This window comes from Anolis sagrei, chromosome X (genome assembly GCF_037176765.1).
Source record: "Anolis sagrei isolate rAnoSag1 chromosome X, rAnoSag1.mat, whole genome shotgun sequence".
In the NCBI taxonomy this organism is placed as follows: domain Eukaryota; kingdom Metazoa; phylum Chordata; class Lepidosauria; order Squamata; family Dactyloidae; genus Anolis; species Anolis sagrei.
The window spans coordinates 31,592,209-31,615,207 of record NC_090034.1 but is presented as its reverse complement, the minus strand read 5'-3'; the positions used below and the strand labels follow the sequence as shown (position 1 = coordinate 31,615,207).

The 22,999-nt window shown below is 44.2% G+C and overlaps 1 protein-coding gene across 2 annotated transcripts in view; it reads left to right on the top strand.

Moving 5' to 3' along the window:
- The first annotated feature begins 1,632 nt into the window (after nucleotides 1–1,632).
- KNTC1 (kinetochore associated 1) overlaps nucleotides 1,633–22,999 on the top strand; it is a 165,157-nt gene continuing 143,790 nt past the window's right edge. For both annotated transcript variants that reach the window (XM_067473103.1, XM_060786016.2), the window contains exons 1-4: nucleotides 1,633–1,736; nucleotides 2,582–2,713; nucleotides 5,351–5,471; nucleotides 6,917–7,032. In XM_067473103.1, coding sequence (XP_067329204.1) covers nucleotides 2,591–2,713; nucleotides 5,351–5,471; nucleotides 6,917–7,032 — 360 coding nt within the window. In that variant the 5' untranslated portion in view covers nucleotides 1,633–1,736; nucleotides 2,582–2,590. The remainder of the gene's footprint in view (nucleotides 1,737–2,581; nucleotides 2,714–5,350; nucleotides 5,472–6,916; nucleotides 7,033–22,999) is intronic.

The following is a 22,999-nucleotide window of genomic DNA, read 5'->3' as shown; positions in this document are numbered from 1 at the left end:
GTTGGTCATGGGAGTTCTGTGTGCTAAGTTTGGTTCAATTCCATCATTGGTGGAGTTCAGAAAGCTCTTTGATTGGAGGTGAACTATAAATCCCAGCACTTACAACTCCCAAATGTCAAGGTCTATTTTATCCGAACTCCACCAGTGTTCGCATTTGGGCATATTGGGTATTCATGCCAAGTTTAGCACAGATCCATCATTGTTTGAGTCCATAGTGCTGTCTGGATGTAGGTGAACTACAACTCCCAAACTCAAGGTCAATGCTCAGCAAAACCCTTCCAATATTTTCTGTTGGTCATGGGAGTTTTGTGTGCTAAGTTTGGTTCAATTCCATTGTTAGTGGAGTTGAGAAAGCCCTTTGATTGTAGATGAACTATAAATCCCAGCAACTACAACTCCCAAATGACAAAATCAATCCCCCCCCCCCCCAACCCCACCAGTATTTAAATGTGGGTGTCTTGGGTATTTGTGCCAAATTTGGTCCAGTGAATGAAAATCCACCCTCCATATCAGATACTGACATGATGATTCATAACAATAGCAAAATGACAGTTCAGAGTGCTCAGCAACTACAACTCCCAAGTGGCGAAATCAATGCCCATCTAACCCACCAGTATTCAAATTAGAGCTTAATACGTATTTGGTCCAGTGAATGAAAATACATCCTGCATATCAGATATTTACATTACGATTCATAACTGTAGCAAAATGACAGTTATGAAGTAATAACAAAAATAATGTTATGGTTGGGGGTCACCACAACAGGGGGAACTGTAATAAGGGGTCACGTCATTATGAAGGTTGAGAAACACTGTCATAGTGTTAGAGCGCAGTCTGTTCAGTGCCTTCCAAGTTGCCCAGTCTTCTGTGTGCCCAGGAGGGAGTCTCTCATTGGGTCTCAGCCACTGATTGAGGTTCCAGATTTCAACCTGCCATTTTTGGACTCTCACTTGCTAAGGTATTTCTGCGAGTATCTCTGTAGATCGTAGGATGCTGTTCCTTGATTTAAGGCATTGGCATGCAGATAATCAAAGCAGTTCAAAGCAGATAATCTCGATTCAGAAACCAGATTATATGGCAGTGTAGATGGGGGCTTGGTGCATTGTTGCAGTTTGAGGAGGCCCTGGCCCTGTTTGGCAGAGAAAACCTTGGGAAACTACAACTCCCAGGGTAACATTAGTTCAAGTAGTGTCAAATTGCGTTAATTAGACAGTGCGGATGCACTCCAAAATACCTAGAGGAGCCAAGGCTATAAACCCTTGTTGCTATATCAATCTTAGGGCTCTTCCACACAGCCATATAACCCATAATATCTAGGGAGAAAGTCCCACAATATCTGTTTTGAACTGGGATATCCGAGGGTCCTTCCACACAGCCCTATATTTCAGAATATCAAGGCAGAAAATCCCACAATATCTGCTTTGAACTGGGTTATCTGGTCCACATTCAGATGATGTGGGATTTTCTGCCTTGATATTCTGGGCTATAGGGCTGTGTGGAAGTGCCCTTAGTCCGCACTAACATATATTCCAGTTCAAAGCAAATAATATGGGGTTTCATTCAGCTGTGTGGAAGGGGGCTAAAAGGCTCTAAGTTTTTCTATCTCTAGGGGCGTGTCCTTGTACAATGGTTTTGCGTTTTGCTTTTCTGCGGACATTTGAACCTTATCGCGACTTGTAGCTGGCGTTTTGAAAAGAGACGCTCATTCCCGCCCATTCAAATGGTCTTCTGAGGCGGTGAGTTGTTTATATGTGGGAAAGTGGGTCTTTTGAGAGGGGGGTGGGGGGCTTTTCCTTCTTCTACATCTTCGCCCCATTTCTTTCCCTGTGGCATCCCAGGCCCCTTTTACACAGTTGAATAAAATCCCATATTATCTGCTTTGAACTGGGATATGTGGCAGTGTAGACTCAGATAACGCAGCTCAAAGCAGATTTTGTGGGATTTCCTGCCTAGATATTTTGGGTTATTTGGCTGTCTGGAAGGGCCCCGAGGCCCCTTCTACACTGCCATATGATTCAGATTATCTGATTTGAACCGGATTATCGTAGAGCCTTCCACACAGCCATATAACCCATAATATCAAGGCAGAATAGCCCACAATGTATTGTCGAATGCTTTCATGGCCGGAATCACTGGGTTGTTGTAGGTTTTTTCGGGCTGTATGGCCATGGTCTAGAGGCATTAATATCTGTTTTGAACTGGGTTATAAAAATCCACACTGCCATATATCCCAATTGAAAGCAGATAATGTGGGATTTTATTTAGCTGCGTGGAAGGGGCCTGAGTCTATACTGCCATATAATCCAGTTCAAAGCAGATAATCTGGATTTTATATGGCAGTGTAGAAGGGGGCCCAGTTTATGGCAACCACAAAAATAAAGTTTCTGGAGTAAAAGCACTGTTTTCAATGTAAGGACTGCACAATTAAACAGGAAATTACACTTTCAAACCAGGAACATTTTTATTTGTCAAATTGTGTTACATAGTGTTATTATTCTCTTTTGTTGCAAACACTTAAAAGATTCATTTGCAGCACCTTGGTTGATTTGACACATTCTCTCTCTCCCCCCCCCCCCCCCAGGGCATCAAGATGTGGGATCTAGCCAATTTTTTGCTAAGTGAGGACACAAGAAGTGGGCCAGTCAATCTTCATTCCAGAGAAGAAAATCTGTATCAGCTACATGCACTCCTTAAAGTTGCCTCATCTGAAAAGGTAGATTGTCCTTGTGTTGTCGAAGGGTTTATGACTGGAATCACTGGGTTGTTGTGAGTTTTATGGGCTATCTGGCTATGTTCCAGAAGCATTATCTCCTGACATTTCGCCCATATCTATGGCAAGCATCCTCAGAGGTTGTGAGGTCTGCTGGAAACTAAGCAAGTGGGATTTATAAATCTGGAATACCCAGGGTAGCAGAAATAATTACTGTTTGTCTGAGACAAGTATGAATGTTGCCATTGCCCAGCTTGATTAGTATTGAATGGCCTTGCAGCTTCAAAGCATAGCATATTATTTGAGAACACAAATGCTGGACCACTCTAACAACCACCATGTCAGACTATACAGAGAAGCCATTGAAATCCATAAATATGTGGACAATTTCAACAAAAAGGAGAAAACCATGAACATGAGCAAAATCTGGTTACCAGTATTAAAAAAAACCTCTAGAATAACAACAGTGAATAAAGAACAACACTCAGAAAACTGGGCACATCTGTCAGGAAACAAACAGGACTAGCTAACACCTCCCAACAAAAGATTACCCCAGACAGGAAACAGCCAGGCTTTGAAGCTGCAAGGCCATTCAATGCTAATCAGGCCAAGTACAACATTCCCACTTGCCTCAAACAGACAAGAGTTTTTTCTCCCACCCTGGACATCATTCCATGGATATATAACCCTCACTTGCCTAGTTTCCAACAGACCTCACAACCTCTGAGGATGCCTGCCATAGATGTGGGCGAAACGTCAGAAGAGAATGCTTCTGGAATATGGCCAGACAGCCTGGAAAACTCACAACAACCCAGACTGTCCTTGACTTGTGTTTTGAGAGCGTAACAAGTGGATAATGTTCAGTTCCATATAACAACTATTCCGCTAACTTTGAATAATTCTTACCAAATAATACTTAATTCTTTGAATGGTTCAGTTGCCTGCTCTTGAAAGTAAACTGTATTGTCTTGTCAGGTGTAATGGGGAGACTAATTTCAACATGAGATTAGCTGTGGATTTGTGTTTGACTGTAGCAAAGGGTTGGTGAAGATAGCTATTCAGAAGCTGTCTAAAACCCAGGATGTAAGCACCTGTGTTTTGTTTGCAGATCATGGGTGCATCTACACTGTAGACTTAATGCAGTTTGGCACCACTATGATTGCCATGTCTCAATGCTGTGGAATTTTGGAAATTGCCATTTGATGAGGCCGCAGCACTCTTGAGCAAAGAAGTGAAAAAGATTGTAAAACTACAACTATGATTCCATAACACTGAGCCATGGCAGGCTGGATCTACACTGCCATATAATCCACTTTCAGAATGTAAATTAACTGCATTTAACTGGATCATATGGCAATGTAAACCCATGTAATCCAGTTCAATGCAGTTAATCAGCATTCTGAAATTGAATTATATGGCAGTGTAGATCCAGCCATACGTAAAGAGGTGTCAAACTGCATTAAATATACAGTGTAGTTCAGTGGTTCTCAACCTTAATGCCATGACCCTTAATAAAGTTCCTCATGTTGTGGTGATCACCAACCATAAAATTATTTTTGTGCTTAGTTGCTACTTCATAACTAATTTTGTTACTGTTATGAATCGTCGTGTAAATATCTTATATGCAGGATGTATTTTCATTCACTGGACCAAATTTGGTGCAAATACCCGATACATCCAAATTTGAATGCTGGTGTGGTTGGGGTGCGATTGATTTTGTCATTTGGGAGCTGTAGTTACTGGGATGTATAGTTAACATACAATCAAAGAGCATCCTGAACTCCACCAACAATGGAATTGAACCAAGCTTGGCACACAGAACTCCCATCACCAAGAGAAAATAATGGATGGGTTTGGTGGGCATTGACCTTGAGTTTTGGAGTTGTAGTTCACCTACATCCAGAGAGCACTGTGGATTCATCAATGATGGATCTGAACCAAACTTGGCACGAATCCTCAGTATGCCCGAATCTGAACACTAGTGGAGTTTGAAGAAAATAGACCTTGACATTTGGGAGTTGTAGTTACTTAGATTTATAGTTCACCTACAATCAAAGAGCATTCTGAATCCCACCAATGATAGAATTGGCCAAACTTCCCACACAGAACCCCCATGACCAACAGAAAACACTGTGTTTTCTGATGGTCTTTGGAAACCTCTCTGACACCCACCTTTGTGACCGCTCAGGGGGTGCCGATCCCCAGGTTGAGAAACGCTGGTGTAAATGCTTCACTGTTTTGAGTCCCATCCATGGGAGAAAAGCGGGATAAAAGTAAATAAATAATAATAATCCCAAGAAGGTGTTACTTGGAAGTGGAACCTGACCATCTGCTAGAAATTGCACTGAGGCCCCTTCTACACTGCCATATGAAATCCAGATTTTCTGCTTTAAACTGGATTATATCACAGTGTAGACTCATAATCTAATTCAAAACCGATCATGTGGATTATCTGCTTTGATAATCTGGATTATATGACAGTGTAGAAGGGGCCTAAAAAGGCTATGCTTTGGTTCAGTGTTATACAACCAACAATGATTTGCTGCTTGACTCCACTGAATAAATTACAAGACAAATTTAATCTTTAGTGATTGTGTTTTGAAAAAAATGTTGCTTAGTCTTTGTCCTGTCGCTTGTCAGGTTTCATCTAACCCAGAGTTGTATTCCTGCAAATTGAGGGATGGCTGCCTGTTTGTTGCTGACAGAGCAGTGCTTCTGCTTGACGATATTTGTCAGTCGCTTCGGCTGTTTCTTCAGTTTGGTGAGTTTACAGATGGGATAAGGAACTTGGGGTCTTTGAGATGTCAATATAATATCTATCACTCTGAACCACTGACCATGCTGGCCGGGACTGGTGTGAGTCCGAATCCAAATCCGGCTGGAGAATTATGGTGCCTCTGTCCCTGGTTTACATGTTTGTTTGTTTGTTTTTTTTCATGTTATTTGAATGAAAATGAAACAATTACTGTTGGAACTCAGATACCTTTAAAGAGCCAGACACAGTATTGTTAACAATCAACAGTTTATTAAATCAAAGAAAACAGAGCTCAGAGACACTTCCTTCAGTGCCTCTGGCTAAAACTCAAAGTTTGCAGCAATTTGCAGCTTAAAAACCAAAACAAACAAATAAATGGATTATACTGGCAAAAAAATCCAGGTTAAACAAGAGTTCAAGCAAAATGCACCAAAATAACACAGTTCAAAGATAAGGCCAAAACAAAACACTGTGAAGAGAAGCCGTGGTCCAAAATCAGTCCAAGGTCGAAGAAGTCCCAGTAGAAGATAACAGAGTCCAAAAGCAGCGTCAGCGTCAGTAAACAGTCCGTGGTCAAGGAGAGGGGACACTTACGAGAGTCCAAGCCGGTCAGCACACAAAGAATACAGCAACCTGCAGTTCCAGGACCCAAGCCCAACAAGAGAAGCGACAGCAGCAAAACCCAAGGCACGTAACCAACACTTTGCCTACTGCAAAGTTCTAAACTTTCAGTGCCTTCATTTATCCTACAACTCATCATCCGTTGATGAACTGTCCTCTGCTCTTTCTTCATCGCTATCAGCCGTCTTACCCATTACAGCTGAGCGCCAACACCCATCTCTCCAACTCTTCCAGCTCCTGTCAAGACTTAAGTCTCCCCATGAATCCCTGGTATCTCCACTGCCAATCCCCAGAAAAACCATCAAACGTATCACTGGATGTGGGTTGCATGCACACATTCCTGACTTCTTGTACTTGAGTCCAATCTAATGGCTCTTCTTCATCCTCACTGCTTCCAGACCCATTACTTCTAGTAAAGCCCATGAAATCCTCATTTTCAGTGGGAGCACTAAGTATGTCCCAGATCCTTTTCCTCTGACGTTCTTCGTCAGACTCCTGCTCACGAGTAATCCATTTGACACCTCTACTCCCATCTCCCTCGTCCTCCTCACACATTTCACTCTCTGAAAAGCCTTCAAAAGAGTCTTAATCTGTAGGAAACATAAGTATCTCCCGGATACGCTTCCTTTGTTGCTCTTCCTCAAGCACCTGAGCACCTCTTTTGCCTCCTCTACTACTCCCACTAGTAGTAGTATCGTTGCCAGCAGACTCTACTACAACAATTACTTTATTAAACACAAATTCAGAACTGTCAATGTAATGTGCTTCACGTTGCGTTGAGACAGTCTGGGGTATTTAACGACTTACGTGATCTTTTCTTGACATTTCAGAGACCGAGGTGGATGTTGTTGGCTTGTGTCAAGAAGGGCAGTTCCTTGTGATTGGGGAGAGAAGCGGCAAACTGCATCTTATTCACATATCATCAGAGCAAACCTTATTAACGAACGTATGTCCAATTTCTAATTTTTCTCATTTGTGAGATCTAACCTTTCAGAAATGTGGCTGCATTTGGATGTAAGAGTAAAGCACGTTTTAGCACAATGGGAGCAACCTTTGGGCTCACTCAGTTTATTTCCCCATCATTCCTCTCCCAACGCAGCTGGAAGGCTGGAAACTCTCATTTTCAACTAACCAAAGTTATTTAATCTGAATCAAGAAATGTAGTATTAAAGCAGAGCTTTCCAAACTCTGTTGTGACCCGTCACCTGCAGTGTGTAGGTGTGTCATGCAAAGGTGCCAATTTTTATTTGTCGTGTCAGGATAACCAGTCAAATTATTTTACATTTCTAACAGAACAAAGTAAACAAACAGACAAAATACAACATGTGTGAGTTTGGTAGTTGGTTAAATGTCCTTTGACCAGTATCTGGCCACTTGGTGTGCTTCTGGTGTTGCTGCAAGAAGGTCCTCCATTGTGCATGTGGCAGGGCTCAGGTTGCATTGCAGCAGGTGGTCAGTGGTTTGCTCTTCTCCACACTCGCATGTCGAGGATTCCACTTTGTAGCCCCATTTCTGAAGGTTGGCTCTGCATCTCGTGGTGCCAGAGCGCAGTCTGTTCAGCGCCTTCCAAGTCGCCCAGTCTTCTGTGTGCCCGGGGGGAGTTTCTCATTTGGTATCAGCCATTGGTTGAGGTTCTGGGTTTGAGCCTGCCACTTTTGGATTCTCGCTTGCTGAGGTGTTCCAGCGAGTGTCTCTGTAGATCTTAGAAAACTATTTCTAGATTTAAGTCGTTGACGTGCTGGCTGATACCCAAACAGGGGATGAGCTGGAGATGTCTCTGCCTTGGTCCTTTCACTATTGGCTGCTACTTCCCTGCGGATGTCAGGTGGCGCAATACCGGCTAAACAGTGTAATTTCTCCAGTGATGTAGGGCGCAGAAACCCCGTGATAATGCGGCATGTCTCATTAAGAGCCACATCCACTGTTTTAGTGTGGTGAGATGTGTTCCACACTGGGCACACCAATGAGTACCCTAATGAATACACTGCAACAACCACACTTCACACGGGCGTAAGGGAGAGCCAGTTGAATTTATCCTCAAAGGGGAAATCAGTCTATATTATTTAGAGTCATATGTATGTTCTTTAACAGTTTCTTTCCCCCTTCCCTTTGTTTCTTGCTTTTGTGGTTTCCCTTGTTTGCTCTGGTAGTCATGTGCCTGGAATAGCTCAATGGAACAGAGTTTCAATACTACCTTTTGGTCCAAATGCTTTTCTTTCTAATTGTAATTCATTTTGTATTCAATCCTGCTTATATTTTTGTCTTCTAATCCATTTTCTAGTCTTTTAAAAATGCTTCCTTGGCCTTGTTTTCTTTCTTTGGGTCCTGTTTACCATGTGCCCTGCAGTAGCTTTGCAGGAGAGAGTACTTTTGAAGATCTGATGGTTTGACACTAGCCTTCTATACACAGTTTACTTTTAATTTGTTTATTAACTAGCTTGGGGACCCGGCGCTGCCCGGGTTATTTGAAAAAGGAATTGTCTATCAAGGTTGGTCTTTATCAGTTATTTATATGGCTCACAGTGGTCTCAGAAGTGCCAAGTTTGGTCTTTATTGGTCATTGCATGAAGTTTGCAGTGGTCTCAGCAAGTGAGTGAAGGTACTGCAAATCCCATCATCCATGGCTCCCCCCTCCCCCTTAGAACTGCACCAGGATGTAGAGTGGGCCATGAGTGCTCTGTGTGCCAAGTTTGTTCCTAATCTGTGATTTGTAGGGACCACAGTGGTCTGTGGGAAGTGAATTGGGTGAAGGTACTGCAAATCCCATCGTCCGTGGACCATCCTGTCCTAAACTGCACTAGGTTGTAAAGTGGGCCATTGGGCCTTGGTTTGTCAAGTTTGGTCCTGATCCGTCATTGGTGTGGGTCACAGTGCTGGTAGGAAGTGAGTGAAAGTACTGCAAGTCCCATCATCCATGGTGAATCCTTATTCAAACCACAACAGGATGTGGAGTGGGTCATTGTGGTTCTGTGTGTCAAATTTGGATTTTATCGGTCATTGGATGAGGTTTGAAGTGGTCTCGGGAAGTGAGTGAAGGTACTTCACGTCCCATAATCCATGGTCCATCCTCCTCCAAACTGCACCAGAATGTCTAGTGAACCATGGGGGCTCTGTGTGCCAAGTTTGATCCTGATCCATCAGTGGTGTATGTCACAGTGGTCTCAGGAAGTGAGTGAATGTACTGCAAGTCCCATCGTCCATGGTGCATCCTCCCCAAACCACAACAGGATGTAGAGTGGGTCATGGGGGCTCTATGTGCCAAGTTTGGTTTTTATCAGTCTTTGTTGGGGGCCACAGTGTTCTGTGGAAACTGAAGGGTTGGAAAGTACTACACATCCCATAATCCATTGTCTGTCCTCCCCCAAACCTCACCAGGAACTAAAGGGGGTCATGGGGGTTATGTGTGCCAAGTTTGGTCTTGATCAGTCATCGGATGTGGGTCGCAGCGGTCTCGGGAAGTGGGTGGAGGTACTTGAAATGGTCCGGCCTCCTCCAATCCGCAGCAGGAAGTAGATTGGGTCATGGTGGCTCTGTGTGCCAAGTTTGGTCTTTATCGGTCTTTGTTGGGGGCCACAGTGATCTGTGGGAGCCAAAGGGGTTGAAAATACTACAAATCCATCATCCTTTGTCCGTCCTTCCTCATACCTCACCAGGACGTACAGGGCATCATAGGGGTTATGTGTGCAAAGTTTGGTCCAGGTCCGTCGCTCGTGCAAGTCTCTGTGGCCTGTGAAAGTGAGAGCCAATCAGAAAGCTGCCACATACACTTCCGCCCTCCTCATACATACATACATACATACAAACACTCTCTTTTATTATATACTAGCTTGGGGATCCGGCGTTGCCCGGGATATTTGAGAAAGGACTATTGTATCCAGTTTGGCCTTTATCAGTTATTTATGTGGCTAGCAGTGGTCTCAGGAAGTTAGTGAAGGTACTGCGAGTCCCAGCATCTGTGGTCCATCCTCCTCCAAACTGCACCAGGATGTAGAGTAGGTCATGGGAGCTCTGTGTGCCAAGTTTGGTCTTGATCAGTTATTGCATGAGTGTCGCTGTGGTCTCAGGAAGTGAGTGAAAGTACTGCAAGTCCCATACTTCCCTTTTCCCGTACCCCTACGCATTCCCCTCTCCATTTCAAAGCTGTTTTTATTGTCAATGAAAAATTATGAATAAAAATGATTTAAAATAAAAATAAGGTACTGCAAGTCCCATTATCCATCGTCCGTCCTCCTCCAAACAGCATCGGGATGTAGAGTGGCTCATGGGGGCTCTGTGTGCCAAGTTTGGTCTTGATCAGTCATTAGATGAGGGTTATAGTACTCTTGGGAAGTGAGTGGAGGTACTTGAAGTCCCATCATGCATGGCCTGTCCTCCTCAAAAGTGCACCAGGACGTAGAGTGTGTCATGGGGGCTCCGTGTGCCAAGTTTGGTCTTGATCAGTCATTGGCGAGGGTCTCAGTAGTCTCGGGAAGTGAGTGAAGTGACTGCAAGTCCCATCATCCATTTCCAAATTCTTCCAAACCGCACCAGGATGTAGAGTGGGTCATGTGGGCTCTCTGTGTGAATTGTGGTCTTGATCCATCATTGTTGGCAGTTGTAATGGTCTCAGGAATTGAGTGCAGGTATTGCAAGTCCCATTGTCCATGGTGCATCCTTCTCCAAACCGCAGCAGGATGTTGAGTGCGTCATGGAGTCTCAGTGTGCCAAGTTTGGTCTTTATTGGTAATTGGATGAGGGTTGCAGAGGTCTCAAAAATTGAGCAAGGGTACTGCAAGTCCCATAATCCATGGTCCATCCCCGGTCAAACCACACCAGGGCGTAAAGTGGGTCATGAGAGGTCTACATTGGAAGAAGAGGAAAGGTGGCTACCTCTTTTGGGGCCTAGTTGGGAGAAGGCAACCTAGAAGGCCTGCAAGGATTTGGCAGAAGGGTCAAAGGAGGCCGGGGTGAGGGGGCTTTGGTGGCCAGAAATGTTCAGAAGCATAAAAAGGCATCATTAAAAATATAATAATTGTTTTTCTCTGCTTTCATTGGAATAATGTAGTGCCTTGCCTTGTAGAAGGACAATGCTTTTTCAGAGAAACTGAGTAATGGCGGTTCTCTATGCCAAGTTTGGTCTTTATTGGTCATTGGATGACGGTTGCGTTGTTTTCAGGAAGTGAGTGAAGGTACTTGAAGTCCCATCATCCATGGTCCACCCTCCTCCAAACAGCAGCAGGATATAGAGTGGGTTATGGGGGCTCTGTGTGCCAAGTTTGGTCTTTATCAGTCATTGGATGTGGGTGGCAGTGGTTTCAGTAAGTGAGTGAAGGTACTGCAAGTCCCATCCTCCTAAGCCCATCCTCCTTCAAACTGCAGCAGGATGCAGAGTGGGTCATGGGGGCTCTGTGTGCTAAGTTTGGTCTTGATCAGTCATTGGATTAGGGTCTCAGTGGTTTCAGTAAGTGAGTAAAGATACGGCAAGTCCCATCATCCATGGTCAACCCTCCTCCAAACTGCTGCAAGATGTAGAGTGGGTCATGGGGGCTCTGTGTGCCAATTTGGTCTTGATTGGTCATTGGATGAGTGTTGCAGAAGTCTTGGGAAGTGAGTGGAGGTACTTGAAGTCCCATCATACATAGTCTGTTCTCCCCCAAACCTCCCCAGAGAGTTGAGTTGGCCAAGGGGGCTCTCTGTGCCAAGTTTGGTCTTTCTTGCTATTTGGATAAGTGTTGCTGTGGTTTCAGGAAGTGAGTGAAGCTCCTGGAAGTCCCATCATCCATCGTCTGTCCTCCTCCAAACAGCATTGGGATGTAGAGTGGGTCATAGGGGCTCTGTGTGCCAAGTTTGGTCTTGATCGGACATTAAATGAGGGTTGCAGCAGTCTTGGGAAGGGAGTGGAGGTACTTGAAGTCCCATCATCCATGGTCTGTCCTCCTCGAAAGTGCACCAGGATGTAGAGTGGGTCATGGGGACTCTGTGTGCCAAGTTTGGTCTTGATCAGTCATTGGCGAGGGTCTCGGTGGTCTCAGGAAGTGAGTGAAGTGACTGCAAGTCCCATCATCCATTTCTAAATTTTTCCAAACTGCACCAGGATGTAGAGTGGGTCATGTGGGCTCTCTGTGCGAATTGTGATCCTGATCCATCACTGTTGGCAGTTGTAATGGTCTTAGGAAGGGAGTGCAGGTATTGCAAGTCCCATCGTCCATGGTGCATCCTCCCCCAAACCGCACCAGGATGTAGAGTGCGTCATGGAGACTCAGTGTGCCAAGTTTGGTCTTTATCGGTAATTGGATGTGGGTTGCAGTGGTCTCCAGAACTGAGCAAAGGTACTGCAAGTACCATAATCCATGGTCCATCCCCGGCCAAACCACACCAGGACGTAAAGTGGGTCATGAGAGGTCTATGTGCCAAGTTTGGTCCTGATCGGTCATTGAATGAGGTTAACAGCAATCTCAGAATGTGAGTGGTGGTACTGCAAGTCCCATCATCCATGGTTCATCCTCCTCCAAACTGCAGTAGGCTGTAGAGTGGGTGTTGTGGGCTCTGTGTGCCAACTTTGGTCTGTATTGGTAATTTTCTGACACAGGTAAGACCTTTTTCTCTGCTCTCTTATCACCTCAGAATCTTGGAACTTTCAGGCTGGCCAATCAGAGACCATATGCAAATTTCCTTCCCTGCTGTCCCTGTTTCTCTCATGAGCCCTCTTCACCACCAGGGGGTCCCGTTGAGGTTGGCCAATCAGAGACCATATTCGAATAGCACCACAGTGGCAGCCAATCAGAAAGCTGGCACATACACTTCTGCCCTTCCGCCCTCTGCACTTCCGTCCTCCGCACACAAACGAACACTCTCTTTTATTATATACTAGCTTGGGGACCCGGCGTTGCCCGGGTTATTAGAAAAGGAATTGTGTATCAAGATTGGTCTTTATCAGTTTTTTATATGGCTCGCAGTGGTCTCAGGAAGTTAGTGAAGGTACTGCGAATTCCGTCATCTGTGGTCCATCCTCCTCCAAATTGCATCAGAATGGAGAGTGGGTCATGGGGGCTCTGTGTGCCAAGTTTTGTTCTTGATCAATCATTGTATGAGGGTCACAGTGGTCTCAGAAAGTGAGTTTAGGTACTGCAAGTCCCATCATCCATAGTCTGTTCTCCTCCAAACCAGAATGTTGAGTTGGCCAAGGGGGCTCTCTGTGCCAAGTTTGGTCTTTCTTGGTATTTGGATAAGTGTCGCTGTGGTTTCAGGAAGTAAGTGAAGGTACTGGAAGTCCCATCATCCATGGCCCATCCTCCTCCAAACAGCATCGGGATGTAGAGTGGGTCATGGGGGCTCTGTGTGCCAAGTTTGGTCTTGATCAGACATTAGATGAGAGTTGCAGCCATCTTGGGAAGTGAGTGGAGGTACTTGAAGTCCCATCATCCATGGTCTGTCCTCCTCAAAAGTGCATGGGGTCTTAGGAACGGAGTGCAGGTATTGCAAGTCCCATCATCCATGGTTCATCCTCCTCCAATCTGTAGTAGGATGTAGAGTGGGTTATGGGGGTTCTGTGTGCCAAGTTTCGTCTGAATTGGTAATATTCTGACCCAGCCCCCCCTGGCCTTTTCCTTTCCTCTCTTTGTCATCTCGGAATCTTGGAATTGAGGTTGGCCAATCAGACCCTATGCAAATTTCCTTCAGTCATGTCCCCGTTTCTGTCATGAACCCTTTTGTCCACCAGGGGCTCCTGTTGAAGCAGGCCAATCAGAGACCATATGCAAATAGCACCACAGTGGAAGCCAATCAGAAAGCTGCCACTAACTCCTCTTCCCTACGTCCTCCCTCTGCCCTACGTCCTCCCTCTGTCCTCCCACACATACAAACTTTGACTTTTATTATATACTAGCTTGGGGACCCGGCGTTGCCCGGGTTATTAGAGAAAGTGGGTATTGGTGGTTCTGTATGCCAAGTTTGCTCTTTATTGGTCTTTGGATAACGGCTGCATTATTTTCAGGAAGTGAGTGAAGGAGTGGGTCATGGGGGCTCTGTGTGCCAAATTTGGTCTTTATCAGTCATTGGATGAGGGTCGCAGTGGTTTCAGTAAGTGAGTGAAGGTACTGCAAGTCCCATCATCCAAAGTCCATCCTCTTTCAAACAGCAGCAGAATGTAGAGTTTGGTCATTAGAAGAGGGTTGTTTGGTCATTAGAAGAGGGTTGCAGCAATCTTTGGAAGGGAGTGGAGGTACTTGAAGTCCCATAATCCATGGTCTGTCCTCCTCCAAACTGCACCAGGATGTAGAGTGGGTCATTGGAGCTCCATGTGCCAAGTTTAGTCTTGATTAGTCATTGGCGAGGGTCTCAGTGGTCTCAAGAAGTGAGTGAAGTGACTGCAAGTCCCATCATCAATTGTCAAATTCTTCCAAACCGCACCAGGATGTAGAGTGGGTCATGCTGGGTCTCTGTGTATGGTCTTAGGAAGGGAGTGCAGGTATTGCAAGTCCCATCATCCATGGTGCACCCTCCTCCAATCTGTAGTAGGATGTAGAGTGGGTTATGGGGGTTCTGTGTGCCAAATGTGGTTTTGATTGGTCATTAGAAGAGGGTTGCAGCAATCTTTGGAAGGGAGTGGAGGTACTTGAAGTCCCATCATCCATGGCCTGTCCTCCTCCAAACTGTACAAGGATGTAGAGTGGGTCATTGGAGCTCCATGTGCCAAGTTTAGTCTTGATTAGTCATTGGCGAGGGTCTCAGTGGTCTCAGGAAGTGAGCAAAGGTACTGCAAGTCCCATCATCCATCTCCAAATTTTTCCAAACAACACCAGGACGTAACGTGGGTCATGAGAGGTCTATGTGCCAAGTTTGGTCTTGATCCGTCATTGGATGAGGTTTGCAGAGGTCTCAGAAAGTGAGTGAAGGTACTGGAAGTTCCATCATCCATGGTCCACCCTTCTCCAAAACTGCAGCAGGATGTAGAGTGGGTCATGGGGGCTCTGTGTGCCAAGTTTGGTCTTGATTGGTCATTAGATGAGTTTTGCAGCAGTCTTGGGGAGTGGAGGTACTTGAAATCCCATCATCCATGGTCTGTCGTCCTTCAAACTGCTCCAGGATGTAGAGTGGATCATTGAAGCTCCATGTGCCAAGTGTAGTCTTGATTAGTCATTGGCGGGGGTCTCAGTGGTCTCAGGAAGTGAGTGAATTGACTGCAAGTCCCATCATCCATTGTTAAAATCTTCCAAACCACACCAGGATGTAGAGTGGGTTATGCGGGCTCTCTGTGTAAATTGTGGTCCTGATCCATCATTGCTGGCAGTTATAATGGTCTTAGGAAGGGTCATGGGGGTTCTGTGTGCCAAGTTTCGTCTGTATTGGTAGTGTTCTGACCCAGCCCCCTCTGGCCTTTTCCTTTCCTCTCTTTGTCATCTCGGAATGTTGGATTTGAGGCTGGCCAATCAGAGAGCATATGCAAATTTCCTTCTGTCATGCCCCGTTTCTGCCATGAACCCTCTTCTGCACCAGGGGCTCCTATTGAAGCTGGCCAATCAGAGACCATATGCAAATAGCACCACAGCGGCAGCCAATCAGAACACCTTCTGCCCTTCTTCCGCCCTTCCTCTGTCCTATACAAATACTCTCTTTTATTATATACTAGCTTGGGGACCCGGCGCTGCCCGAGTTATTTGAGAAAGAAATCGTGTATCAAAGTTGTTCTTTATCAGTTATTTATATGGCTCGCAGTGGTCTCAGGAAGTTAGTGAAGGTACTGCGAGTCCCATCATCTATGGTCCAACGTCCTTCAAACTACACCAGGATGTAGAGTGGGTAATGGGGGCTCTGTGTGCCAAGTTTGGTCTTGATCGGTCATTGGCTGAGGGTCACAGTGGTCTCAGAAAGTGAGTTAAGGTACTTAAAGTCCCATCATGCATAGTCTGTTCTCCCCCAAACCTCACCAGAATGTTGAGTTGGCCATGGGGGCTCTCTGTGTCAAGTTTGGTCTTTATTGGTATTTGGATGAGGGTGGCTGTGGTTTCAAGAAGTGAGTGAAGGTACTGCAAGTCCCATCATCCATCATCCATCCTCCTCCAAACAGGACCGGGATGTAGTGTGGCTCATGGGGGCTCTGTGTGCCAAGTTTGGTCTTTATCGGTCATTAGATGAGGGTTACAGTACTCTTGGGAAGTGAGTGGAGGTACTTGAAGTCCCATCATCCATGGCCTGTCCTCCTCAAAAGTGCACCAGGATGGGACTTCCGGTCGGCGGTGATGGCGGCAGGACGCAGGTAGCTCGAGCTCCAGGTCGGCTATCTGCAACTCATAGTGTGTTACTGGGTTGAGCTTGCTCCCCTCCCTCTGTGGATGGATACAGAGGGGTACGCTAGAGCCCGGTGGGTCCCAGGGACTGTGGGTGTGCGAGTGACCACATGAGAAACGGACCATTAGGTCCGTACTAACTGCCAACTGCCAAACACCGCAATATCTTCAAAAGAAATTGAAAGGAGGGAAAGAAATCGGAGCGAAGGCTCCAAAGGAGGACGTTTGTTTCCTTATCAGACAGGAAAAGGGGCACCCCCGGGGGCCTGAGGGCCTGAAAGAACAGAACCGGGACGCAAGCAAGCAACAAAGTCACAAGCAACAAAGAAACAACCGAAACGCTGGGGTTACCACAGCATAGCGACGTAAAAGAGATGGCTTGCGAAGAGCAGCGCTCGAGATCCTAAAGGGTTGAGTGAATGAATAAGAAGGAGAAAACGCTCAGAAAATCTGAGCCATTCTCACCCGCCAGTTGCTTTTTGCTTTTTTGATCTTTCTGACCTTAGTATTTTTGTATGGTAACAGCAGCAGCAGCAGCAACAGAAACAGAAGGATAATAATCTAGCCTGCGTTTTGGATACCAAAGACTTAAAACTTACGAATCAAGACCCAAGAGATGGACCTGACAGGGGACAGCTGAGCAATATCTGGGTAACATTTGTATTATTTGCTCAAATATTTGGGTAACAATTGTAATATTTGCTCAAATATTTGACTAACCAGCTGAACAATTAAGGAAAACATTGAAAGACAAGACCTTGAAGGACGCGGAGAGACGCGGATCCGCATCGCGGAGGAGGCGGCCACGCGAGGAGACCCCCCCGAGCCCTCCTCGACCCGCGAGGAGACCAGCAAGGACCCCTGCGGGGGAGGGAGGAGCAACGCGGAGGAAGCAGCCAAACGAGGAGACCCCCCCGAGCCCTCCTCGACCCGCGAGGAGACCAGCAAGGATCCCTGCAGGGGGAGGGAGGAGCCAAGGAGGAGCCAAACTCCAACGTCATCGGAGCCAAGGGTGGAAGAAGGAAGAAGGATAGAGGCGGCGGAAGCCGAGCAGAGACACGTGTCACGGGCCACGCAGCTACGCAGGGACGCAGAAACGTAAGGCGTAGTTGACGCGACCTAATTGGCGCAGCGCGATGTAATCGACGCATGCGCAGGTCGCAAGGAGAGAAACAGGAAGAAGGGCACGACGAAGGAGAGGAGAGAAGAGGAGCAAAGAACAGAAAAGCAGGGAAACTAAGGACTGAATCAGGACCAAACCAAAGACAAGGGCAGAGAGCCAACGGCTGAAGAAGAAGGAAGAAGAAGGAAGTACACGGAAGACACCATAGACTCTGCCAAGACTCTGCCGAGGACGTTAGAAGGGAGACAAGTGGACCAGCGGAACGGGAGGAGACAGCGCGGAAGAGCGGCAATTGGTAACCAAACTGACTGACTTTTATTTTAATAATATTATAAGGGGACCAGAAGGGACAAATTCCGGAAGGAGCAGAAAAGGAAGGGCTTGGAGGTTTGGGTCTGGAGGTATGAGAGGACAGACAAAGTAGAGGAAAAGAAACGAAAATATAGAGCCCAAAGAGGACAAGAAGATAAGAACTAGACGTCTGGGAACAGGAAAGAGGAGGTAAAGGGGGGTCAAAGAGATACCAGGATTTTCCTCCAGGGCCCAATGATCTAAGGGGGGAAGGAAAATCCTATAAGGGAACAGGAGAAACGACTACAAAGAGCAGGGGATATCCATCCCGACACTCAACAGAGCAGGGAAAGAACAAGAGTGTCCTGAAAAAAGGAAGATAGAGGGGAAACAACAAACAGCTAAGAGGGAAAGTAACAAACAGCTAAGAGCTTAAAAGCTAAAAAGGGACAAATAGAAGGCTGTAAACCAAAATAATGACCTCACAAAAAGCAAAGATGGAGAAAGAAATAAAAGAATTGAAGGATTTAAAAAGCACAGGAAGAAGGGGTTCAGGACAGGAAGAAGTAAACATGAAAGATATATGGAAAGAGCTACAGAAAATCACAGAGAAAATTACAGAGAATCAAGAAGCGAACCAAAAAGAACTAAAGACAATAACAGAGAGACAAATAAAACATCAAACACAATTGGATATGATAAGGAAAGAACTTAAAGAAGATATAGGCCAAATGAAAAAAGACCTAGTGGAAGCTTGCAGTGAAATCAAAGCTTTAAAAATAGAAAATAATACACTAGGGAAAACACAAAAAAAAAAAATCCAAAGTAGCATAAAAGCCATATCCTGCCAGAATGAAAAATTGGAAAAGGAACTTGAGAGAATACAGCAAAATGAGTTAGAAAACTATCTCAGATTCAGAAATCTACAAGAAGAAACAGAAGAGGACTTAAGATCAAAAATGACCAGTATCCTGGCGAAACTATTAAACACACAAGAAGAGACGATGGGGAAAGAAGTGGACCGAATCCATAGGGTTCAATCCACCTACGCTAAACAAAATAAATTATCTAGGGATATAATAGTGTGTTTCACGCGAAAATGCACAAGAGACGAGGTCCTTAGACAGGCAAACAAGACACCAATAATACTAGAAGGGAAGAAGATCATTGTACTAAAGGAAATCCCGCAATCAATATTAAATCGTAGAAAGAAATATCTATTCCTGACCCAAGAATTAACAAAACTAAAAATAAGATTCAGATGGGAGAAGATAGAAGGCCTGATGGCCACCTACAAAGAGAGAAAACACTGGATTAAAAGTGAGGATCAAGCTAAAGAATTTTATGACAGGATCAGAAAGGAACAAGGGAGGGAACACCAAGAAATCTTAGGAAAAAAAGGTAAAGCAAACAAAAGAGCGAGACCACCATCCACAGATGACGAGGAACATAGACCGACTCAGACTACAATACAAGGGGAAGGTAGAGGGATAGGAGAACTTGAGGAGGAGGATAGAGATATAGAAAACAACAATGATGATGTATAACCAAGACTTAAAAATATATTCTTTAAATGTAAATGGCCTCAACTGTCCTAATAAAAGAAGGAAACTTTTTTACCAAATAAATAAAGAAAATTGCAAAATAGTAGCCTTACAAGAGACTCATATCTCGCACAAACACGTAGCGCTTCTAGTCCAGAAAAAAATGGGTAAAGAATATTACTCATCATATGAGACAAGAAAAAGGGGGGTAGTAATATACGTTAAGGGGGATATCGCAGCAGAACTCACATTTAAAGATAAGGAAGGAAGAGTCGTCGCAATAACGATAGACATAGAGGGGAAAAAAACACTGCTCTGCAATATCTATGCCCCTAATGGGCCTAAAACCAAATTCATAGAATACCTAAAAGAAAATATCCAAAAAACCGAACACGATAACTTAATAATTGTGGGGGACTACAATGGTATATTGGACAAAGAATTAGATAAAACCAAGAGTAAAAGAACACACAACCCTCTTCTCCCTAAAACCTTCCTAAACATTAAAACAGAATTTGACCTACAAGATGCCTGGAGACACTGCTACCCAAAAGACAAGGAATACACATTTTACTCTGCGCGCCACAAAACTTGGAGCAGAATTGACATGATCTGACTCTCGAACACATTAATCACAAAAATACAAAAGATTAAAATTATAGCAAGAGACGTTTCGGATCATTGCCCAATAACACTACTATTATCTCAGAAATCAGGCCACAGAAGGCGGCGGCTAAATGATAACTTGCTAAAAACTGAGGAAGATATCAACATGAACAAAGAGCTGATTAAAGACTTTCTCGCGATCAACGACACGGAAGACGTTACCCCACAAACAATATGGGACACAATGAAGGCGGTTATGAGAGGCAATCTAATAAAACAAAATGCTTTCAGAAATAAACAAAGAAATAGAGAATTAAAGGAAATTGAACACATGAAAGAAGAAAACGAAAAGGACCTCAAGAAAAACCCGAAGGACCAAACTCCCCCCCAAAAATTGAAAATACTGAAAAGTAGAAAACACCAATTGGAACTGGAACAAATAGCCAAAAAATACAAATACATCAGACAAAAAGAATTCGAAGAAGCAAACAAGCCGGGAAAATGGATGGCCAGGTTGATAAGGAAAAAGAAACAGAATCAATGCATAACAAAAATCAAAAAAGGAGAAACCTACCTTACTACAGACAAGGAAATTCAAGAAGAATTCAAAAAATACTATGAAAAAATATACACGAAGGAAGATATACCGGAAGAAAAAATCACCCAGTACATAACCAGACTAAAACTGGAAAAAATAACTGAAACCCAAAGAGAACATCTTAACAGAGAGATAACATCACAGGAAATATGGGACGCAATTGCAAGCCTAAACTCGAGTAAAGCACCAGGCCCGGATGGGTACTCCGCTGCCTTTTACAAAACAATGAAAGAAGAACTCACCCCCTTCCTAAGAAAAATAATGAATCAAGCATTACAGGATGGTAAAATACCAGATACATGGAAAGAGGCGGATATAGTATTAATCGGCAAAGAAAACTCGGACTTAAGAGAAATGAACAACTACAGACCAATTTCTTTACTGAACACTGATTATAAAATCTACACAAACATCTTAGCCAAAAGATTTAAAAGTTTCTTAAAGGACTGGATCGGGGACGACCAAGCAGGTTTTTTACCGCAGAGAGGAGTAAAGGACAATATAAGATCAGTCATAAACTCCATAGAGTATTATGACATACACACCCAGAGAGAAGTTGCCTGGCTATCTTTAGACGCGGAGAAAGCCTTCGATAGGCTGCACTGGGACTTCTTCAAAATACTACTACAAGAACTAGATATAGGTTTTCTTTTCAAAAATGCAATCCATGCAATATATACGGAACAAACAGCAAGACTACAAATCAATAACCAAAGGACCGAAAGATTCTCCATCACTAAGGGCTCCAGACAGGGATGCCCACTCTCCCCACTCCTGTTCATTCTATCGTTAGAAACTCTACTGAGATCGATAAGGGGGGACAAGGACCTGATAGGGCTGAAGGTGGCAAACCAAGAATACAAGACAAAAGCGTTTGCGGACGATGTCATTTGCATAATAGAGGATCCCATCAAGAATGTGCAAAAATGGCTAAACAAAATAGAAGAGTTCGGAGCAGTGGCGGGCTTTAAACTAAATAAGAATAAAACAACGTTACTAACGAAGAACATGTCCAGGCGTAAACAAGAAGAGTTAAGCAAAATCACCGGATTCAAAATCTGTAATAAAATTAAATACCTCGGCATCTGGTTAACAGCAAAAAATGCACAGTTATATAAAAACAACTATGACGCAGCATGGTCCAAAATAAAGAAAGATCTACTAAATTGGAAATACTTAAAGCTCTCCCTGCTAGGGAGAATATCTTTAATAAAAATGAGCGTCCTACCTAGGCTTTTATATTTATTTCAAAATCTCCCCATTATCAGGAACGCAAGAGTCTTCGTACAGTGGAACAAGGAAATTGGGAAATTCCTGTGGAACGGAAAGAAACCAAGATTGAAACATAAGATCATGGTAGACAAAATAGATAGAGGGGGATTTGGACTCCCAGACCTTAAATCCTACTTTGAGGCATGCGCACTGGTCTGGATTAGGGAATGGGCTCTACTGAAAAACGAAAGAACATTAACACTAGAGGGCTTCAACCTGAGAGTAGGTTGGCACTATTATATGTGGTATGGGAAGTCCGATGTGGAAAAAAACTTTAGAAACCACTTTGTAAGATCAGCGTTGATAAAGGTCTGGGACAAATACAAAAAATATTTCCACACGAAAACACCATTATGGCTCTCGCCAATCGAAGCCAAACAAAGAAGACTTTTGGGGTGGAACAAATGGCCGAGATATAAAGACCTCCTCGAGAAAAATAACATCAACAACACCTGGTCTCTGAAACCACAGGAAAGCCTATCAAGAGAATTCAGTAACCTCACATGGCTTCAATACTATCAGATAGGTGAGAGTTACAAACAAGATCAAAGAAACGGTTTCGAAGAAAAGGAAACAACATGGGACAAGATCCTAAAATTAGACAAGAAAATCATAGCCAAAACCTATAACCAACTGTTGGAATGGGGCACTGAGACGGAGGAAGTTAAACACTGTATGATCCTATGGGCTTGAAATCTAGGCAGACAGATAAAAATACAAGAGTGGCAACGTATTTGGAAGAAGAAACTAAAGTACACCTACTCGATTACACTCAAGGAAAATTGGCTCAAAACTTTCCATAGATGGTACCTGACGCCATCCAAGCTGAGCCTAATGTACAAAAATTACCAGAATACTTGCTGGAAATGTAAAAAGTCAACGGGCACCTATTTCCATCAATGGTGGTCCTGCCCAGTTACACAGAAATTTTGGAAAAACATACAAGAAGAGTCCCAGAAAATTATAAAAAAGAACATCCCGTGCAAGCCCGACTACTTCCTACTAGGACTCACTGACGAAGACCTAAAGTTGGATGACAACGAAGACATAATTTTTACGTATATAATTACAGCGGCTCGCATGGTCTTCGCGAAAAAATGGAAAGAGGAAGATACCCCAACAGTGGAACAATGGCTAGACAAACTAATGGATATCAGAGATATGGACAGACTAACCTACCACTTAAAATGTAACTCTGGCAAATCAATGAAACA